This window comes from Dama dama, chromosome 24 (genome assembly GCF_033118175.1).
Source record: "Dama dama isolate Ldn47 chromosome 24, ASM3311817v1, whole genome shotgun sequence".
NCBI lineage: Eukaryota > Metazoa > Chordata > Mammalia > Artiodactyla > Cervidae > Dama > Dama dama.
In genome coordinates, this window is record NC_083704.1 from 18127068 (window position 1) to 18146733 (window position 19666).

The following is a 19666-nucleotide window of genomic DNA, read 5'->3' on the forward strand; positions in this document are numbered from 1 at the left end:
TGAAGAGTGCATGGCTTTGCAGTGATGCTGGAAGATACTGTTGTCCAAGGGAAGCCGTTAAGGAATTGAACATCTGGCCTTGGGAGCAGTCTGAGCTGGAGAAAAATGTTTGGGTGTTGTCAGTGTGGAGAGATGGTGTCTGAAGCTTTGTGATGAACTGAGATTTCCAGGGGAGTGAATGTAGATAGAGAACAGAAGAGATCTGGGGACCTAACCTTGGGGACCTTGATGTTTGGAGGCCAGGGAAGTGGAAAGAACTAGTGAAGGAGACTGAAAGAAAAGGCAGTGAGGTGGTCAGAGAACTGGGAGAGAGAGAGTGGTATTTCCAGCGCCAAATGGAGGAGGAAGCAATCCACATTGTCAAATGCTCTGGTGGGTTGATAAGGTGGGGCCTGACTGTGGACCATAGGATTGAGCCACATGGAGAGCATTGGTGATTCTCACAAGAGTGTGTCTGAAGGGGTGGGAAGAAGAAAGGTGAGAGAATAGGGTCCAGGGAACAGGAAACAACTCTTAAGTATCTCTGAGTGGAGAAGAGATTTGAGGCAAGAGCTGGAGGAGATATGGAATCAAGAGGAGGGTTCTAAAAGTGAGAGGTATCTGGCCTCCTGGTATTATCCAGCAGAGAGGAGAGATTCACTGTGCAGGAGAAAGAAGACAAAGGCAGGGAGACACTCCTTGGGGAAGCAGGAGGGAAGGGATCTCTTGCACAAGTGAAGAGTTTGGCTTTAGATAAGGGCAGGGATGATTCTTCCATATTACCTGGAGGAAAGGAAGAGTACACGGGCACAACTACAGGTCGGTGGGAAGATGTGGTAGTGGGAACATGTGGAAACTCTTTTCTGTTTCTCAGTGGAGTAATGTGCTTTGAAATAGCCACTTTAAACGATGGAAGTGTTAAATTAGCCTTTTGTTATTAGGCTTCTTACCTTGGCAGCTGGGCATCCTCTTGCCCCCAAACAGGGCTGCCTGGATAGGCCAAGGAGTCCTTAGGGTTGTACTGATGGAGTTCCCTGACTGATTGGAGCACCACCTCAGCTAGCGAAAGCCCAAGATACAGAGTGTCTGCAAGTCACTGTGGTATGGATTTCTAATCAATTCACTGCCATAGAAGATATAACTAATTTGTGAGATGCAACCCAGAAAGAATTCACTGGAGATTTTTTTTTCTTTTCCAATTTAATTATTTTTTTAGTTGAAGTATATTTGCTTTATAGAATTTTGTTGTTTTTTGTCCAACATCAGCAAGAAACAGCCATAGGTATATACATGGAGATTTAAATAAGGTTGCTTATGTTTGTTTGTTTTTCTTTCTTTCATTTTGCAAGTACCAAGCTCTACATTATATTGAGATGGCTGCATCCAAGTGTATCCAAAATGATGGTGGATGCATTGAAAATTAACCTTCCTGCACCCAACTGTGCTAAACCTTGAATTAATTCTTTTTTTGTTGCCTCTTGCAGATTGTTTATATTTCATATGGAAGTCAACATTTTAAGCATTCAAATTACAGAAGGACTTCAGGGGTACCCAGTTCATCTCTATTTCTTCTCCCTCCAAGACACCTTCCCTTCTTAGAGTGTCATTACCTCCTTCTCTTCCTAGATTTTGTTGGGATTTCCCCCCCCAATTTTAAAATTGTGGCAAAATATACCTAAAATTTACTATCTTAAATTTTAAGTGTACAATTCAGGAATATTAAATACACTCATATGGGTTGTACACCATCACCACCATCCCTCCCCAGAACTCTTGCAACACTGAAATTCTGTACCCATTCGGCAATAACTTCCTATGACCCCTTCCTGTAACTTTGCATGTCTCAGATGGCCTCACCTTAACTCAAATGCTAAGTTATCTCTGTTTCCTTAAAATAACTTCTTTTGTGATGTTATTGGTCACTTTTATGTAGTTTTAATTAAAGAGTAGTTGATTTACAATGTTGTGTTAATCTGCTGTACAGTAAAGTAATTCAGTTGTACCTAGGTACACATTCTTTTTTTAAATATTCTTTTCCATTATGGTTTATCATAGAATACTGAATATAGTTCACTGTGCTATGCAGTAAGACCTTGTTGTTTACCCATTCCGTGTATAATAGCTTATATCTGCTAACCCAGTCTCCCATTCCATCCCTCCTGCAACCTTCACCCCCTTGGCAAACACAAGTCTGTTCTCTGTGTCCGTAATTCTGTTTCTGTTTCATAGATAGGTTCGTTTGTGTCATATTTTAGATTCCATATATAAGTGATATAATATGGTATTTGTCTTTGTCTTTTTTTTAAATCACATGCATATTTAATTAGGAAACTAATAATGCAACATTACCCAAATAAAATGTAAGCACGTGTTCAATTATCATGTTCCATATTTCAGAGAAGAGGCGTTAAGGATTTATGCCATAAGTTTATTTACAAACATATCTAAGATGCTGAGTTCAAGGGTTTGATCCTTTTAAGAGATTGCACCTCTTAATATGCTCCTCTTCCTATCTGTCTCATGGATTACTTTTTAAGCAGTCGGTGTCTTACTATAAAGAAAAGTGCAGCAAATCCAGACCCAAAGAACAAAGTCATCATAGCTAGTAACCTCCACTTGTTTTCCACTGAAAATGGTATATTCTTCCCTGGACCCTCCGCATAGTGGCTCCGACGAACCACAGAGGTTGTGAACCTCCGGATGCTCTGTCCCTACAGAGCACTGTTAGAAGCTCTGCAAAAGATCCAGACTGAAGGTGGAAGAAATGGTGGCTGCAAACACTCGCTGCTTCCTCACGACCTCGTTCCCCTGACTGTTGTCTTTCTGTTTCTGATTTACTCTACTTAGTATGCTAATTTCTAGTTGCATCCATGTTGCTGCAAGTGGCACGATTTCATTCTTTTTAATGGCTGAGTAGTATTCCAATGTATGTATATGTACCACATCATCTTTATCTATTCCTCTGTTGGTGGACATTTGGGTTGTCTCCATGTCTTGACTATTGTGAATAGTGCTGTAATGAACATAGGGAGGGGTGCACGTATCTTTTTGGATTAGAGTTTTGTCTGGACATATGCCCAGGAATGGGATTGCTGGATCATGTGTATGTGTGCTTAGTCACTGGGGCTCCTCCTCTTTACAACCCAATGACCTGTAGCCTGCCAGGCTCCTCTGTCTGTGGAATTTTCCTGGCAAGAATACTGGAGTGGGTTGCCATTACCTACTCCATGCTGGATCATATGGCAGCTCTACTTTTAGTTTCCTGGAGAACCTCCACACTGTTTTCCATAGTGGCTCTACTAACTTACATTCCTACTAACAGTGTAAAAGGGTTCCCTTTTCTCCACACCCTCTCCAGCATTTGTTGTTTAAAGAGATTTTAATGATGGCCATTCTGACCAGTGTAAGATGATACCTTGTATTTTTGATTTACATTTCTCATTTGCATTTCTCTAATAATTGGCAATGTTGAGCAGTTAGGTCTGTTGAGGTCTTCTGCCCATTTTTCATTTGGGTTGTTTGTTTTGTTGTTAAATTGTATAAGCTGTTTGTATATTTCAGAAATTAATTAAGCCCTTGTTGGTCACATCATTTGCCAATACTTCATCCCATCCTAAAGCTGTCTTTCTTTTGTGGCTTCCTTTACTGTGCAAAAGCTTATACATTTGATTAGTTTCCATTTGTTTACTTATACTTTTATTTCTATTGCCTTGGGAGTTTGATTCAGTTCAGTTCCATCACTCAGTCGTATCTGACTCTTTGCAACCCCATGGACTGCAGCATGCCAGGCCTCCCTGTCCATCACCAGCTCCTGGAGCTTGCTCAAACTCATGTCCATCGAGTCGGTGAAGCCATCAACCATCTCATCCTCTGTCATCCCCTTCTCCTCCTGCCTTCAGTCTTTCCCAGAATTAGGGTCTCTTCCAGTGTATCAGTTCTTCACATCAGGTGGCCAAAATATTGGAGCTTCAGCTTCAGTATTAGTCCTTCCAATGAATATTCAAGACTGATCTCCTTTAGGATGGACTGGTTGGATCTCCTTGCTGTTCAAGGGACTCTCAAGAGTTTTCTCCAACACCACAGTTCAAAAGCATCAATTCTCCAGTGCTCAGCTTTCTTTATAGTCCCAACTCTCACATCCATACATAACTACTGGAAAAAACATAGCTTTGACTAGATGGACCTTTGTCTGCAAAGTAATGTCTCTGCATTTTAGTATACTATCTAGGTTTGAGCACAGAGCTCCTGAACCCTTTATAATTTCCTAAGTGATAAGGACACTAGGAGCATCTTTTTATGTAGTGAGACATTCTGAGTGGGCTGCCGGGTAGCTCCTGGGTGGTCATCAAAGACCAGCCTTAGAATTTGCTTGATTTGATGCTTGAAATTTTCAGCTCTACCTCCTGTCCTCCAGAGAGAGGAGGGGAACTGGAAAAGAAATGGAGTCAATAATTGATCATGCAAAGTGAAGGAGCTTCCACAAACTCCCAGGAGCATGGGGTTCAGGGAGCTCCTGTGTTGGCGAACACATCCATGTACCAGGAGGGTGATGCAGCCCACCTCCACAGAAACAGAGACTCCTGCGCTAGGGACCGTCGCAGGCCCCTGCCCTGTGTATGTCTTCCTCAGACTGCCCCTCTGTGCTGCTGCTACTGCTGAGTCGCGTCAGTCATGTCTGACCCTGTGCGACCCCATAGATGGCAGCCCACCAGGCTCCCCCTGGGTCCCTGGGATTCTCCAGGCAAGAACACTGGAGTGGGTTGCCATTTCCTTCTCCAATGCATGAAAGTGAAAAGGGAAAGTGAAGTCGCTCAGTCGTGTCCAACTCTTAGCAACCCCATGGACCACAGCCTACCAGGCTCCTCCGTCCATGGGATTTTCCAGGCAAGAGCACTGGAGTGGGGTGCCATTGCCTTCTCCGCTGTTCCTATGTATTCTTCATCATATTCTTTAATAAACTGGTAAATGTAAGGAAGTGTTTTCTGAGTTCTGTGAGCTACTCTAGCAAATTAATCCAACCTGAGGAGGGATCGTGGGAACCTCTGATTCACAGTCAACTGAGACAGAAGTTGTGGGTAACTTGGAGACCTACCACTTGTGATCGGCATCTGAAGGGGAGTGGAGAGGTCTTGTGGGACTGAGCCCTTAACCCATGGGATCACTAGGTAAATAGTGTCAGAATTAAGTTATTCAGCAAATTGTAAGATACCTAGTTGGTGTCACAAAGATGTGGAGAAAACACCACATATATTTGGTGATCAGAAGTGTCAGAAATGAAGTGTTCTGTGTAAGTGCTAGATGAGACACACAGTAGGAAAGAGCTGGATTTTTCCTACACAGAAGGAGGAAGAATACATGTTTTTCCTTTATACATTCATGTCCATCAGTACAGGCTTGCCTAGATAAAGTCTATATGGACTTCTGTGCAATCATTAAAATCATGATTGAGTTTAATACATGGGAAAATGTTTATGCTATAAAGTTAAGAGGAAAAAATATCTAAAACTGTATGTATGTTACAGTCTCAAAGCTTTTATTTAAAAAATTGTATCTGCAGAGAAGGACATGGTAGAACCCACCTCAGTGTTAAACAATGTTTTATCTATAAGAGGTGGAATGTTGTGTATTGTAAAATTTTTATACACTTCTTCATTCTTTGTATTTTCTGATTGTCCATCTCTTTGATAATCAGAAAAAGACAAAGAGAATAAAGCAAGCACATTGAAAACTGAACAGTCTTTCTCATTAGTCAAAGAAATGTGAATTAAAAATTTTTTCGATCTGCCTAAAAAAATGAGAAAATATGGGGTAAAAGAGTCATTTTTCTGCTGAGTGTGTTTTGTGGTTTCTAGAGACGTCTAGGATGTGCCTCTGGGAGGAACTTTGGCTCTTGCCCAACAGCGCGTGTCGTATAGCAGAAACACACATGGCACCATGCATCCTCAAGAAAACATCTCGACCCTCCTCAGGCTGGAGGGCCTCTTGAAGAGAGACAGGGTGTTTCCACATTTGTGAAGACCTCCTCCTCTCACTTGATCTTGGATGATACTACTCTTGGGTAGCTCAGAATGTGGTTGCCAACTCGGCAAGTTAAGCAAACAATACTACAGATCATGTTGAAACTGAAGTGGTTCTCATGGGCTAGGAGAATAAGATGCAGGTAGAAAAGAAAATTTGCTTTTTGCTTCTGAGTTGGGACAGACTGCCCCAATTTTGAGGGCACTAATGGGACTTTATCTAGGGGTGAGGTGGTACCCAAGGTGGACCTTTCAGAGTTGGGTTGCCAAGTTCCCAGGTGTGATTGTTGGCCTTTTGAGGCCAGAAGAGAATTCTCCCCCTGAGCACTCAGGGGCAGTATCGCAGAGAGAGAGATTATGGAAAGCCCACCAGATGCAGTGGATTATAAGAGATGATAGCTCTTCTCAGTAACCAAAAGCACGTATTCTCCATCTGTCTTGGTAGCAAAGTTCCTGGGAAGCCAGCTTCTTCCTCTGATGGTCATTTAACGAGCATGCTGTTTTTCAGTCCCTAGGTCATGTCTGACTCTTTCTGGCCCCATGGACAATAGCAACCCAGGCTTTCCTTTCCTTCACTATCTCACAGAGTTGGCTCAAACTCATGTGCATGAGTCAGTTAGGCCATCCAACCATCTCATCCTCTGTCACCCCCTTCACATCTGGGCTATTGTAAATTTATTCCTAGGTATTATATTCTTTTTGATGTAATTATTAATGGAGTTATTTTTTAAATTTCTCTTCCAGATATTTTATCATTAGTGGAAAGAATTACAACAGATTTCTGTGTTTCGATTTTGTGTCCTGCAATTTTACTGAATTTGTTTATTAACTCTCACAGTTTTTTGATGAAATCTTTATGGTTTTCTATGTATACTTATATATGTATATATTGTAAACTGATTATGAAATAAGGTTATTTAACACATCTATCACTTCACATAGTTACTATTTTTGTGTGTGTGGTGAGAACTTTTAAAATCTTCTCTCTTAGGAACTTCCCTGACCGTCCATTGGTTAAGACTCTGCGCTCCCAATGCAGGGGGCACGGGTTTGATCCCTGGTCAGGGAACTAAGATTCTGTATGCCATGCACAGCCTGGTCTAAGACATAAAATAAATAAATAAAGATGAAAATGTTTCTTAAATATTAAAATCAACTATTTTAGCAACTTTCACACATACCACACAGTATTGTTAACTGCAGTCACCATAGGATTGGTCTATATTTTTATTAAGAGGAGGAGGAAGTCAGTAAACTGAGAGTTAAGGGCTCTACCTCTTTGATTAACTCGCTCTTTGGTCTTGGGCCAGTGTCTGGCCCTCTCTGGACATCCTTTCTCTAACCTGCAAAGTGTGGGTTTGTATTCAACTATTTCTGACCACCCACCGTTCTGTGATTCTGGGAAAAAGCAAGATGGCATAGGCAACATAGTATGAGTTTCCTCACTGGGAAAGATTCTATCTAATAATAATAATCATAATAAAATAAAGTAGTTGTCACCATTTGTCTGACCTTGCTTTCCAAGCCTGCGCTGTGAGCTTTGGGAAGGTAATCTTACTAAATCCTCATCATCATTCTAGGAAGTGGGCACTGTTTTTATTCTTACTTGCCAGATGAGGAAACTGAACCTTAGAGATGTCAAATACCTCACCCAGGATCACAGAGTCGGTCTGCTGGGACTCAGTCATAAATGTCTATCTGTGTTTGGAGTTTCCTTCTGCTTTGGGGAAGCCCAGAGCCCAGAAGCCATGGTGGATCTGATTCAGCTGTGCTGTTAGGGTCAACTGTCCTTTTCCAATGTGCCTTCCTTTCCTAAGACACCAGCATCACAGCTATTTAGGGTTTTTCAGTGACCTTCCTTATTTTCTCCCTATTCTGTCTTAGCAAAATGAATGAACGTTTCTTATGATACGAGTCTATTTGTCTTCTAGAAATGAAAGTGTTTGTCTGTCTCTCTTTGTTTCTCAAGCCAAAAGAATTTTTTCCTCTTTTCTTAAGAGTCCACTAATAAGGTAAAATTTTAATGAAAAATTTCATGATTCAACAGTTGGGACAAGGATCAGGTGATAAGGGAGGAAATTGTGAACACCCTGAGAACACCCTCTTCCATTGGTTGTCTGAGCCAGAGCTCCAGCAGCTTCCCACCACATACTCTGTTCCCAATGCCTTTCACTGTTCTCAGACTTTTCTCTTAAAATCTCAAGATCTTAAGACTCAGGTAAGATGTTTTAGGTTAGGGCCTTAAGATCCTTAATGACTCAGGTCAGGTGTCCTTATTTTTGTGTTACCAAATAATGTAAGAGTATGCTTTTTTTTTTTTTTTTTAAACTTCTGAGTTCTGCATTTAAATGTCAAGCACCTCTGAAGCATTGAGGGCACAGGCCTTATCACACTCATCTTTGGAACAGCTCTGGATTTGAGCTCACATGTTACATATAATACATGCTCAATAAAGGTTTTGCAGTTTATTAGTTTCATATGTATGTGTTAAAAGCTAAAATGTACCCATGCCCTTTGGCCCAGTTAGCCCCATGGCAAGGAATTCATCCAAAGGAAGTAATTGAAGGGGAGAAAGGAAATTACACAGAAAAGTACTGTAAAATATGTATGTGCTAAATATTAGAAACACATGAAGTGTTTATTAACAGGGTAATGATAAGTTGCAGTACATGATCTTAATGGAATGTAATTCATTCTGTCATTGGGTAAACAAATACATTGACTTCCAAGGAGTGAGAAATAGGGCAACAAGTCAGATGCCTTCAGTGAGTACGCAACCTGGCCGTCTTCTAAAATGATCATTACAAAACTATGCAGAAACAGAGCGTTATCTGTGGCCTAATGTTAAGAGAGAGAGAAAAAAAAAAAGCAGATTACAAAACTGTCCGTACACTATGATTGCAACTTGAAACATGTGAGGCTGTGAACAAGGTCCAGTGGGCACATGAAGATATTGCGTGGTTAGATTATAGGTGATATTTTCTTTAGCATCATCACAATTGTTTTTCAAGCTTTAACATTTCAGACCGTCTCAAACGTTAACTGAGAAAGGGAAAGCTGTTCCTGGGACTCGGGCTGTTCAGGTTGGCATTGGCATGAATGACGCGGTTCTCGCCAGGTAGGGTTGTCACCAGTTGATCAGGAGGAAATGGTCCAGCCGGCCTGGGAGGACTGAGTCAGGAAAGCCTATCCATCTGTACATCTAGGAGTGTCCATTGGGCCCCACCGTCAGAGCCAGCCTCCTCCGTGTCAAGAGCTGCATCACACAGCAGAGCCTGTGAGGCCCTTCCAAGCCCTGTCAACAGCACCACTTAAGCAGGGCGCCAGGTGGGGGTAAAGCTGAAGTCTGGGAGCCTGGCAAAAGGGTTGGAATCTCTGAGAGTTGGAGTCTGGCTCTTCATGCTGCATGCTTCCTATGCAAAAAGAACTGTTATTTCCATTCTACAGATGAGGAAACTAAGTTCAGTTGGCCCCCAGTTATCCAGTGGATAAGTGATAGAGTTGAGATTAGAAACCATGCCTTCTCAGTTTGGGCCAGTGTTTTTTTCTGTTTATTCCCCTGGGTTCTGGATCAGGTGGTGATGCATGCGACCAGATGGAAGAGACCTGCCTTTTCTTTGAGAAAAGAAGGCACTGGGAAATCTGTGTTATGTGATCTCTCTTACCACTTATGGGATCTCTCTTACCACTCAGAGAATTGAGAGTCAGAGGAAATGCTAGCTAGATTCAGTCTCTAGTTTTCTTTCACTGAGGGCTCACCACCCATTGCCCATGCTACAAGGTGAATGTTACTGCCTCTTTTCAGACTAAGTTAGTCTGAGTTGAATTTATGTCCTTTATAAACAGGGAAGTCCTGACATTGGCAATAAGCGCCATGTCCACTCTTCATCATTCAAGTTTTGAGCACAAGTCTCAAAAATACTTTAGGATTGTTTTGGGAGCATTGGATCCATTATTTCTTGCATGTAAGAAGTTTTAAAATCTGTCCTCATTATTCAGTGTCAACTCAGAAACTCCAGCCTCACTGGAGGGACCCAGCTTTGGGATCCCTTCAGAGAACGAGGGACGTATCTCCATCACTGGTGTAATGAGTAAAATTGCTGCTCAGAACACTTTCCCGCCTGCTCCTTTGTGATTCAGACAGAGACGAAGAGAAACTGATGTGGACAGGATGGCAACACAGGACAGCCAGGCATTTCCTGTAGAGACGGTAAAGGTATCGTCTGAACTTCTCTCCAGCAAATGCATAGATAAGGGGATTGAGGCAACAGTGGCTAAATGCAATTGTCTCCGTCACGTTGATCGCCAACTTCAGATCCCTCTTCACGTCACACTTGGGAAAGAAGTCATAGAGATTGAGCGTCTGTAAGAAAATCATGACATTATAGGGTGTCCAGAAGAGGAAAAACACGACAACCACCAGAAAGATCAGCCTAATGGCTTTAGCTTTCTTGTGGTTCTTGCAGGAAAACAGTGTCCGCATGATTCTGAAGTAACAGTAACTCATAATGATCAGGGGGAGCAGGAAGCCAAGAAAATTTATTTCCACATTGAGGATCACAGGCCAGATTTCCCGCAGGATCTCAGGGTAGTCGCCAAAGCAGTCGTTTTCTTTCTCTTTGGTGAACATGAACTGGGGTGTGGCCACCAAGATGGCGGCTGCCCAGACGCCGAGGCTGACGGTGACGCCGTGCTGCACGGTCCTGTTGTTCATGGAGTTGGCAGCCAGGACGATGGCCAGGAACCTGTCGATGCTGATAACGGTGATGAAGAATATGCCTCCAAAAAACCCAATGAAGAAGAAGGCAGTGGTGAGTTTGCACGTGGCGTGGTGAAGGCCTTGCTCATTTATCACATAGTGAGTCCAGAAGGGCAAGGTGGCTACGAAGAGCAGATCGGACAAAGCCAGGTTCAGGAGGTAAATGTCAGTAATGCTTTTGGACTTCTGGCTGTTGATGAGGGCAAACACCACCAGCAAATTTCCCACCAGGCCAAAGGCAAAGACGAGGGAGTAGAGTATGGCCGCGAAGACAGCTCCCAAGGCCACGATGTCCCCTATATCACAGGCTTCTGCAAGTTCATAATACTCAAAGTTTTCTGAAGTTGATTCAGGGAGGGTCGTGTGCATGGTGAGCACCTGGACGAGAAAGGAAGACAAGGGTTCTCAAGAGTTCTCAGAGAAACAAAGTTGGAATTCCGCTAAGGAGAGGCAGGCTGGAAGAAACAAACTTTTGGTAGGGTGTCTGACCAGTACATTTCCCAGTGTCATATGTGCAGTCTTATTTAATGTCTGTGATGGAGGCTGCAACAGACCCCTCTGACAGAGAGGAAACCAGTCTCTGAGATGCTCAGTGACTTGCCAGAAACTACACAGTAAATGGCTCAGTTAGCATTTGAACGTCAGCCTTTTGAAGCTTGAGACAGATATTTTTTCTTTGATTTTCAAAAGTCTATCTGAAAGGTAGCAAGCTTAACCAGGGTGTGGATGGGTGAGAGAGGATCATGAGCGAGCAGGGGGGAGAGGGATGGGGTGGTGTGTGTATTAGTCGCTCAGTCGTGTCCTACTCTTTGCGACCCCATAGACTGTAGCCTGCCATATATCCTCTGTCCATGGGGATTCTCCAGGCAAGAATACTGGAGTGGGTTGCCATGCCCTCCTCCAGGGGATCTTCCCAACCTAGGGATCGAACCCAGGTCTCTCGCATTGCAGGCAGATTCTTTACCGAGTGAGCCACCAGGGAAGCCCAGGAATACTGGAGTGGGTAGCCTATCCCTTCTCCAGGGGATCTTTCCAACCCAGGAATCGAACTGGGGTCTCCTGCATTGCAGACGGATTCTTTACCAGCTGAGCTAGTACCATAATTCACACTTCCATTTCAAACTTCCCCAGTGCTGTTCTCCACCCCCTTCCTTTCTTCCACCTCTCTACCCTCTGGACTCTTGTTTCTCCTGCTTGAAGACTGAAGAGAGAGGTCTCAGATGCCGCAGAGCCCTGGGCAGACCTGCACCCAGAGACCTGTCTTTGTTTTTGCGAGTCATTTCTTTTCCTCTTCCTCTAGGAACCAAGTCTTTTTCTTCCTTAATGAATAATCCTTAAGGATTATTATTCCTACCTAAAGGAATAATCGTACAGTCAGACACTCTAGGGTGATTACCTTGCCTTGATTTGCCCAGGACTCTTCTGGTTTTAGCGCTGAAAGTCTCACATTTCGGAAACCCCTAAGTTCTAAGCCAACAGGGATGATCAGTCATCCTACAAGTGCAGAGGGTGTGCCGGCATCATCCAGGCCTCTGCAGTCGTGAAGGGGCCGGCGGATCCCAGATGGAGGACGGGCTCAGTTAGCCTGTAGCCTCGGGTCCCAGGGGCTAATTAATAATTACCAGTCCTGCACTTCACTGTGGCCTACCCTCCCCCACTGTTCTTTTTCTGTTTCTTTCTGGACAGAAATGGAAAGGCAAGATATTTCTGCTCAGGTTGGGAAGTGACACTTGCCCATCCTCCCTTCTCCCAGCCAGGACTCACTCCAGAGTCTGCAAGGGGAGTCCTTTCGCCATGGACCTCTGGGACCCCTCCTGTTCCTTGTGATACCACAAGACAGGCTCTCAGAAACCTCAGCACACACCTCCAGCTTGTCACTGCCTGTCACCCAGCACAGCTCAAACCAAAGCTCACACTTCTCTAACCAAGGGAGTTTCCACACCCCGCTACACCCTTTTCATGCTGGTTATACCAAGATGGTGTCTCTGCCGCAGCGAGGACCCACCCTTTGCTTCTCTCTTCCCAGCCTCAGCGTGGCATGCTGGTCCACTTCTTTGTCTCACCCAGCCTGCCGGCAAAGTGGCCCAAGGCCTTCTGACCTGGGCCATCTCAGGCTGGGATGGAGTCCTCAGCCCCAGGAAAGTGTGTGCTCTCTCTGCTCTTGGCTACCATGCCCTCTTCTCAGAGAGGATCCTCTAGCCATGATCTTAATCAACAAAAGTTAAGTTGAACCATATAAAGTGGCTGATGTTCAACCATTTTTAAGTGACAGAAATGTCAGATGGCTCAGCTGAAATGTGGGGAGGCAGGGAGCAGCCACGTGGTGCAGGTGGCTTGCAGCTGGAGCCCGTCTTCCTGGACTTGCAGCTTGTAGGATAGCAAACAGTCAAGTCCTTGTTGGGGATGCTGGGGCTAGCTCCCCTCCTCCTCCTCCTCCTCCCCCCAGTGTCAGGAGCTGGCAGTGTTGACTTAGAGAGGAGTCCAAGGACAATAAAAATCATTTCATATCTCTTTGGGGCCTGTATTCAGTCCTAAAGCCCAGGAACTTGGTGCTTTTAGGTTGACTTGATTTTTGCCAAATACACATGTGCTGGGTTTGATGTTCTCTTGGCACCATGTCTCATACACAGGGACCTCCTGCAAATCTCCAGGCAGGTGTCTCTGGATCACCAAAGAGCAAGGAGACAGGCGAGAAGGGGACAGGCACACACATGGCGGCTCTGAGCCAGGCGCCCAGCAAGGAGAGAGGAGGGACCAGGCACCTCCTTGCCACCTGCCACCTGTTTGTTCCAGACATCCTGGCCTTTTCCGAGCTGCACCTTCCCTGTCCTCTCATCACAAATATCCCTGGAGCCCTTCAGCAGGGCAGTGAATTAAATACGGAACTTTCCTTTCAGAATTGCAGTAAGGGTTAAATAACACAAAGTGTCCAGAACTTGATAGTTTTATCCAGGCACCTTTTCAGGAAAGGTGAGCCCAAGCAGGGTGGACCTTTTATTTCTAGGTCCTCTGAGATGTTCCAGCCCTGGGCCAGGAACCTGAAATGAGGACTCTTGGCAGCAGAGGAGAGTAGGGCCAATGCCCAGGGGTCAGAGGGCTGTCAGGGGTCTAACTGGCTTTCACTCAGGCTGGGCACTGGCCTCCTGGCCCCTGAGCACCAGAAATCAAGGGCGAGAATCCAATGCAATAAGCCCTTGCAGCGTCTAGTAAGTGAGGTCCATGTAGATGGGGTTGCAAGGGGAAGGATGGGTGCTGGGATGAAGCATTAACACAGGTCCCACCACACTAATCTAGGCTGCACCACACACATCCCCCCAGCTATACTTGGGCCTCCTCACCCTCTCTTCTATTAAGTCAACCTTTTACTAAATGATGCTGAGCTTGGAGAGTCTGGGCTGAACCTGGAAGCTGAACTTTGAGTACACACGGCTGTCTTCGTCAAGTAAAAATGAATTTTGTAGAACCTGCTTTAAAAAACACCCAGCCAGCTCTACTGCTAATCCTGTCCTACTTCCTCTGGTCACTTCCTTTTCTTTGGCCCACTCACTTATTTTTTAACCTTTTTTTTTTTTTTTTTGGTCATCATTACCCACTTTTTCCAATCAGCTTCCCTTTTCTATACTTCCTTCTCATTAGGTGGCCTCCATCCCGTTTCTTCTCCCCAACGTCTTTTTTGTGTTGCTTCCCCCTCTCTTTTGGCTTCACGTCCTGCTTACTGTTTTCTAGATCCACTGTGCCTTGTGTATTTACCTTCCTTGCTCTCTTTTTACGGCCTTTTAAGGTTTGAGGTTCAGTCTAATGCCAATTGTTAGGCTTAATATTTTTCCTTTGGACCAAACAAAACTCAGGAATTGCTTGATCCTGGATCCCAACTTTCTCTACGTGGGTGCCACTATCTCTTGACATTCCAGAACCTGAGATTATCCTCTGAAAGCCCCAGTTTAGGAAAGAAGGCTGCCATTCCTGGGGCCCTGCTCAGTGTCATGCTAAGGACACAAGACCCTATTTAATTCTTGCCACAACACCTCGTGGGAAATGACTGTAAAATAACCACCAGCAAGCAGAGAGACTTGAGTAACTTATCCAAGGGAGCGGCAGAGCCAGGATTTTAAGCCAGAAGCGTCTCTTCACAAAGCCGTGCTCCCTGCCCTGCACTGGGTTTTTCCTCTTGGAGGGAAATTCTGCAGGTTACTGCAGGCCACATCTCTAGAACAAGAGTTGGAAAATAGTAGAGGTGACCCTCCCCCCTTTAAAGGATAAGATTCATGATGTGGCCCTGAGCACTGTTCCTGGGTTTAGACTCAGGACCCAGAGGCTGACCCTCAGTGAAACAGCAGGTGGGGAATGGAGGAGGAGGAGATATTATTTGCCTCTCCAGCCATGACCAAGTGGTTGGTCCTCACTGCCAGACCCTCAGAATCTGACTCTCAGTAATCATGGTGAGAAAATTTAGATCCTTTTCTCTGGAGAAGAAAAGGCTGAAAGCTAAAGGATCAGCTTCTTTCCTGCCTTCAGATGCGCAGAGTTGCTCTTCAGAGCTGTGTACTTCATAGGGGTCCACACGCCCCGAGATCAGCTGGCAGCTCCCTCCCAGCTGTGCCTCAGTTTCTTGATGTGGGTAATGAAAGCCCTGGGCTGGACCGTATCTGAGAGCCTGGTCAGCTCTGGATAACCAGTTTTCCAAGGACCGAACAGAAGGAAACAAACAGTCTTTAAAAGAGCAGCATGTGTCCTGGGCCAGGGGAAGTGTGGCCTCGTGTCCACAGAGTGACTGCCCCACAACCTGCGAAGCTCCTGGGCTCACAGGCACCCAGCATTCAGATGAGGTTCTGCTTGGAGACAGAGAGCTGAATCAGTTAATTTTGGGTTCTGACAAATCTGGAGTTCACCACGGGCTATGTAGGAAGGTTTTCAGTCTGACCCCAAGTCCACACCCCTGGCTCTTTGAGCCCTTGCGTTTTCAGAACCTGCTGGTTTTCCAGTTTACAGTGATAGTTATTTTTATAAGAGACCTCTCCTTAGGATTCAGAGAGAGCTAAGTCTGAGAAGGCAAAAAACAGGCAGATGGAGGGGCCTTGAATTCCATGCTGAGGGGCAGTGGCCACATTTTACAACTTACACAGCATGCTCCATGCAGTAAATGGAGTGACTCTATTCTTGCAGCAAGTCATCAACCTAGGACGACTTGGCATAACCACCCACCAGTGTTTTATACAAACCAAATGCATACCCCAAGCCAAGACCAGTAACAGGAAAAGACTATACATGGGGGAGGCCCCTGCACAGAACTGGCCTTTGTTCTGGGCTTCACACGCCTCTCTCTGCTTTCCCCTCTGCAGCGTCCTTCATGGTATTTATCTCTGTCAAAGTAAACTGTGACATCTAGAAAAGAAATGCTTTATGACTTTTCCTTTTTTAATAACTGAAGAAGACATGGACTTGCTTATTAATTAATTGTGGATTAAGTCAATATCTATTAAGTATCTTTACCATACAGTGGCATAAGGACGAGTAAAAATTAAAAATAAGAGGCTTAACTCTGCCTGTTGAAAATAAGGGACAAGAGTCCCCTTGTCTCCTTTTTCTTAGAGCATTTACTTTAGAAGACGTATAGTTGTGAGTACCTTCTCCCCTCTTGGAAATGTGATCACTTCCTCTGCAGCTTTCCAGGTGGGAGCCGTCTCTTTGAAATGCGCATGTTGGTGCCCAGACTCCCAGTGCCAGGGGGAGGACAGGAGCCTGACTTGGGCAGGAACCTGGCTTCAAGTTAGACAACTACTTCTGATCATAAAGAGATGAGCAGCTTGTTTCTCCTCTGGATGAAGCCAGCCAGTACCGATGACCATGCTGGACTTGGGATGAACTGTGTGTGGCTGTCACATTCCCTGACTTGAGCACTAGTTGTTGGGTGTCTTGAGAACACGCGTCTAAGGGGTTGTGTCTGAAGTGAGGTTTTTTTGTGTGTCTTTACTACCTCATAATGGTTTGCCTGTGACGCATATGATGTTTAATTCTTATTCAATAATGACAGAGTTCTTTCTCTACTGTCTTCATGGAGAGGTTTTTCTGGGTCATATATGTTGCTTTTCATTCTGTTTCCCCAACAATAGGCACTGTGCTTGTTTCTGTGGAGGTAAAAATGTCTGAGATACAGTCTCGGTGAATTTTTTATTATTGTTTCATAACAAGAGTATAAGAAAAGCGATGGGGTGCATTTGATAAGTGCCCTGTGAATATGGGCCAATTTCGCGTTTTCCTGTAAATTCATCTAAGTGTTTCTGGTCGTATTTCATTCATGTTATTGCTGTGACTGTGGTCTGTTCATTGTCATTGCTGAATAGGATTGCACCATATGAGTGTCCCACGGTTATTATCTGTTTTACGCTGGTGCACCCTTGGGTGGCTTTCAGTTTGAGACCATGGTGAACAGTGCTGTCATAAACATTTTTGTGTATACATCTACATCCCCTATACTATGGATGCTTTTTTTTTTTTTTTGGCGTTGCTATGCAACATGTGGGCTCTGAGTTCCCTGATCATGGATTGATTCCACGCACCCTGCATTGGGAACATGGAGTCTTAAACACTGGACCACCAGGGAAGTCCCAGTATGAATGCATTTTTAAAACGCAAACCAGAAAAATAGATCTACCGTATGAATTCACATATGTGAAGGTGAGAAATGGGCAAGGGTAATCCATGTAAAGCTTTAAAATCCTTGTAAAGCTATAAGGACAAGGAGAGAATCAGTGACCATAAAGGTGAGGATTGGGGTGATTTCTGGGAGGGCAGGGGTGGTGATCGGGAGAGACCTGGTGGAGGCTGCCGGGGGCTGGTCAGGTTCTCTGCTGCTGCCTCGATGATGGTTAGATGGGAGATCAGTTTATAAGTTACTGACCTGCACACCGTCCTTTGAGTGTGTTATGTTTTCAAATGAACATAGGTTTAGGGAAAAGACAAAAGGGCATAGGAACATACTTAAAGAGATGTTGTATAGGTTTTCTTCCCTACCAAGAGTCGCGATTCACCCACATGTGTGTCCACTCATACTTTCTTTCTGAAGATGATGTTTTCCAATGACACAAACCTTCTGAGCCCGAATGTCCTCACAGTGATTATAAAAGCATACATCAATGTTGAACATCAAAGTCTATCAGCAGTTTATTACTAAAATAGTTTTCATTATAAATGCAGTAGATGCTCATAATAAAAATTGCATATGGTGCAAAAAAGCATGGAAGAAAAAGGAAAGAAAAAACTCAAGAAAGAAAAAGAAAGAAAAAATAAAATTTTTTTTAATTATAGGGAAAAAAATAAAGACCTAGACAAAGAAAAGAAATGTCACTTTTGAACAGAAAGTCAAGAATAAGGTAGTGCCAGACGGAAAGATCATAAAAGGGCTTGCTGTCTATTTTACTTATTTTGTTCCTAGAAACACGAATTGTATGTGTATGCTTCAGACTCTACAGTGGATTCTTATTGCTCTTATTTAAAAAAAAACTTTCTAGGAATACATGGAGAAGGAGCATAAAACAGATGTGGATAGTTAACAATAATAATAATAATGGGAGTTCCCCAGTGGTCCTAGTTGCTGGGATTCCACGATTTTATTGCCCTGGCGGTGTTGAATCCCTGGTTAGGGAACTAAGATCTCTCAACACTTGCAGTATGGCCAGAAAAAAAAAAGATGATGATAATAATAACTTGGATGCTGTTTCTTACCTTAGAAAGTTAACAGTAATTCCTCAATGTCATCCAGATGCAATCTTACCGTTTATTTTTTTTCTTTTATTGTAGTTGATTCATAATGTGTTAATTTCTGCTATAGAACAGTGATTCATATATGTGTATATTCTTTTCCATTATGGTTTATTATAGGATATTGAATATAATTCCCTTGGCTATAGTGTAGAACCTTGTTTTTTACCCACCCTATATATAATAGCTTGCAGATGCAATTTTAAATGATGCTTTTTTTAATGAACATTTCTCCATGCCCCTGAAACAGAATTATTAACACTTCTAATCATATTCCACCATGTGAAGCGCATCATAAGTGATCTAATCAGTCACTGTCTTCCCCTACCAAGCCCCCTAGTACATTTAGGCTGTAAGATCCTCTGGAAAATGGTTTCCCTTGTTGGCAAGTAAAACAAACTAGCGTCGTTAACCCACTCTGACCTCTGACCACAGCGCCTCACCCAGCGCGCCCACAGGTGCTGAACGAGCCCTCTGCTCCTACCTGGACTGGATCTGGGGAGGGAACCTCGAGAGGTGGAGATGCGCCAGTCAGCCTTCCTGTCCCAGTCACAGTCTGTCAGAGAGTGTCTCCCTTTCCTCTGAGGGCATCCTTATTTGCAAAGTTAGCCAATAGTATCTGGTTTCCTGTGAGGTAGACTATCTTTAGATGCTGCTGCAGGCTCAGAAGCTCCAGGCTGGAGGCCAGCTGAGGTGGGAGGGTCTGAAGTCAGAGACTAGGAAGAGCCTGGGGCAGACCCAGAGTGGCTAGGAGGGAGTGTGTTAACTTGGGGACTGTGTTACCTCTTACGGGGCGGTGGGTGGGGGGGCAGCGGGCAGGAAACAGGGTAGCTCTCTTTAATGATGTGCCTTTAGGCAGGCCCGGAAACTGAACCTCGGTTTTCCTGCTAATAAAAGGGAGCCTGTAATACTCACCAGATAGCACTGGGGTGCAGATGAAGTCAGCTACAGTTTTTCTTCTCAAAGTGTGATCTCAGCTGGGAGCTTCTCAGAGATGCAGCACCTCAGGCTGCCGCCACCCCAGGCCTCTTGAATCAGACACTGCATTTTTTTTTTTTTTTTATGCCTTCTAAGCTTTTATTTGCTATAAAGAAAAGTCATCTCTAGGTATCTGTATTTTTAGTTTTCTTTTTTTTCATGTGACTTACTTTGT

General features: G+C 44.2%; 2 protein-coding genes and 1 long non-coding RNA gene across 3 annotated transcripts in view; 1 reads left to right on the forward strand and 2 right to left on the reverse strand.

Moving 5' to 3' along the window:
- The window catches only part of LOC133045634 (uncharacterized), a 94156-nt gene that overhangs the window by 71651 nt on the left and 2839 nt on the right, over positions 1-19666 (forward strand). The gene's annotated exons all lie outside the window — the stretch shown is intronic.
- On the reverse strand, positions 2334-9872 carry LOC133046162 (cytochrome c oxidase subunit 7C, mitochondrial-like). Its single transcript, XM_061129100.1, has 2 exons — positions 9855-9872; positions 2334-2690 (listed from the first exon to the last, which is right to left on the reverse strand). Exons 1-2 carry the CDS (start codon positions 9870-9872, stop codon positions 2505-2507), a joined length of 204 nt encoding a protein of 67 aa, XP_060985083.1. The 3' UTR covers positions 2334-2504.
- On the reverse strand, positions 8136-19208 carry CX3CR1 (C-X3-C motif chemokine receptor 1). The gene is made up of 2 exons (XM_061127820.1): positions 18998-19208; positions 8136-11133 (listed from the first exon to the last, which is right to left on the reverse strand). The coding sequence occupies exon 2, from the start codon at positions 11122-11124 to the stop codon at positions 10048-10050; it is 1077 nt and encodes a 358-aa protein (XP_060983803.1). The 5' UTR covers positions 11125-11133; positions 18998-19208; the 3' UTR covers positions 8136-10047.

Excerpts from the sequence above, each read along its gene's own strand:
- CX3CR1 (XM_061127820.1), bottom strand. The coding sequence starts at position 11,124 with ATGCACACGACCCTCCCTGAATCAACTTCAGAAAACTTTGAGTATTAT.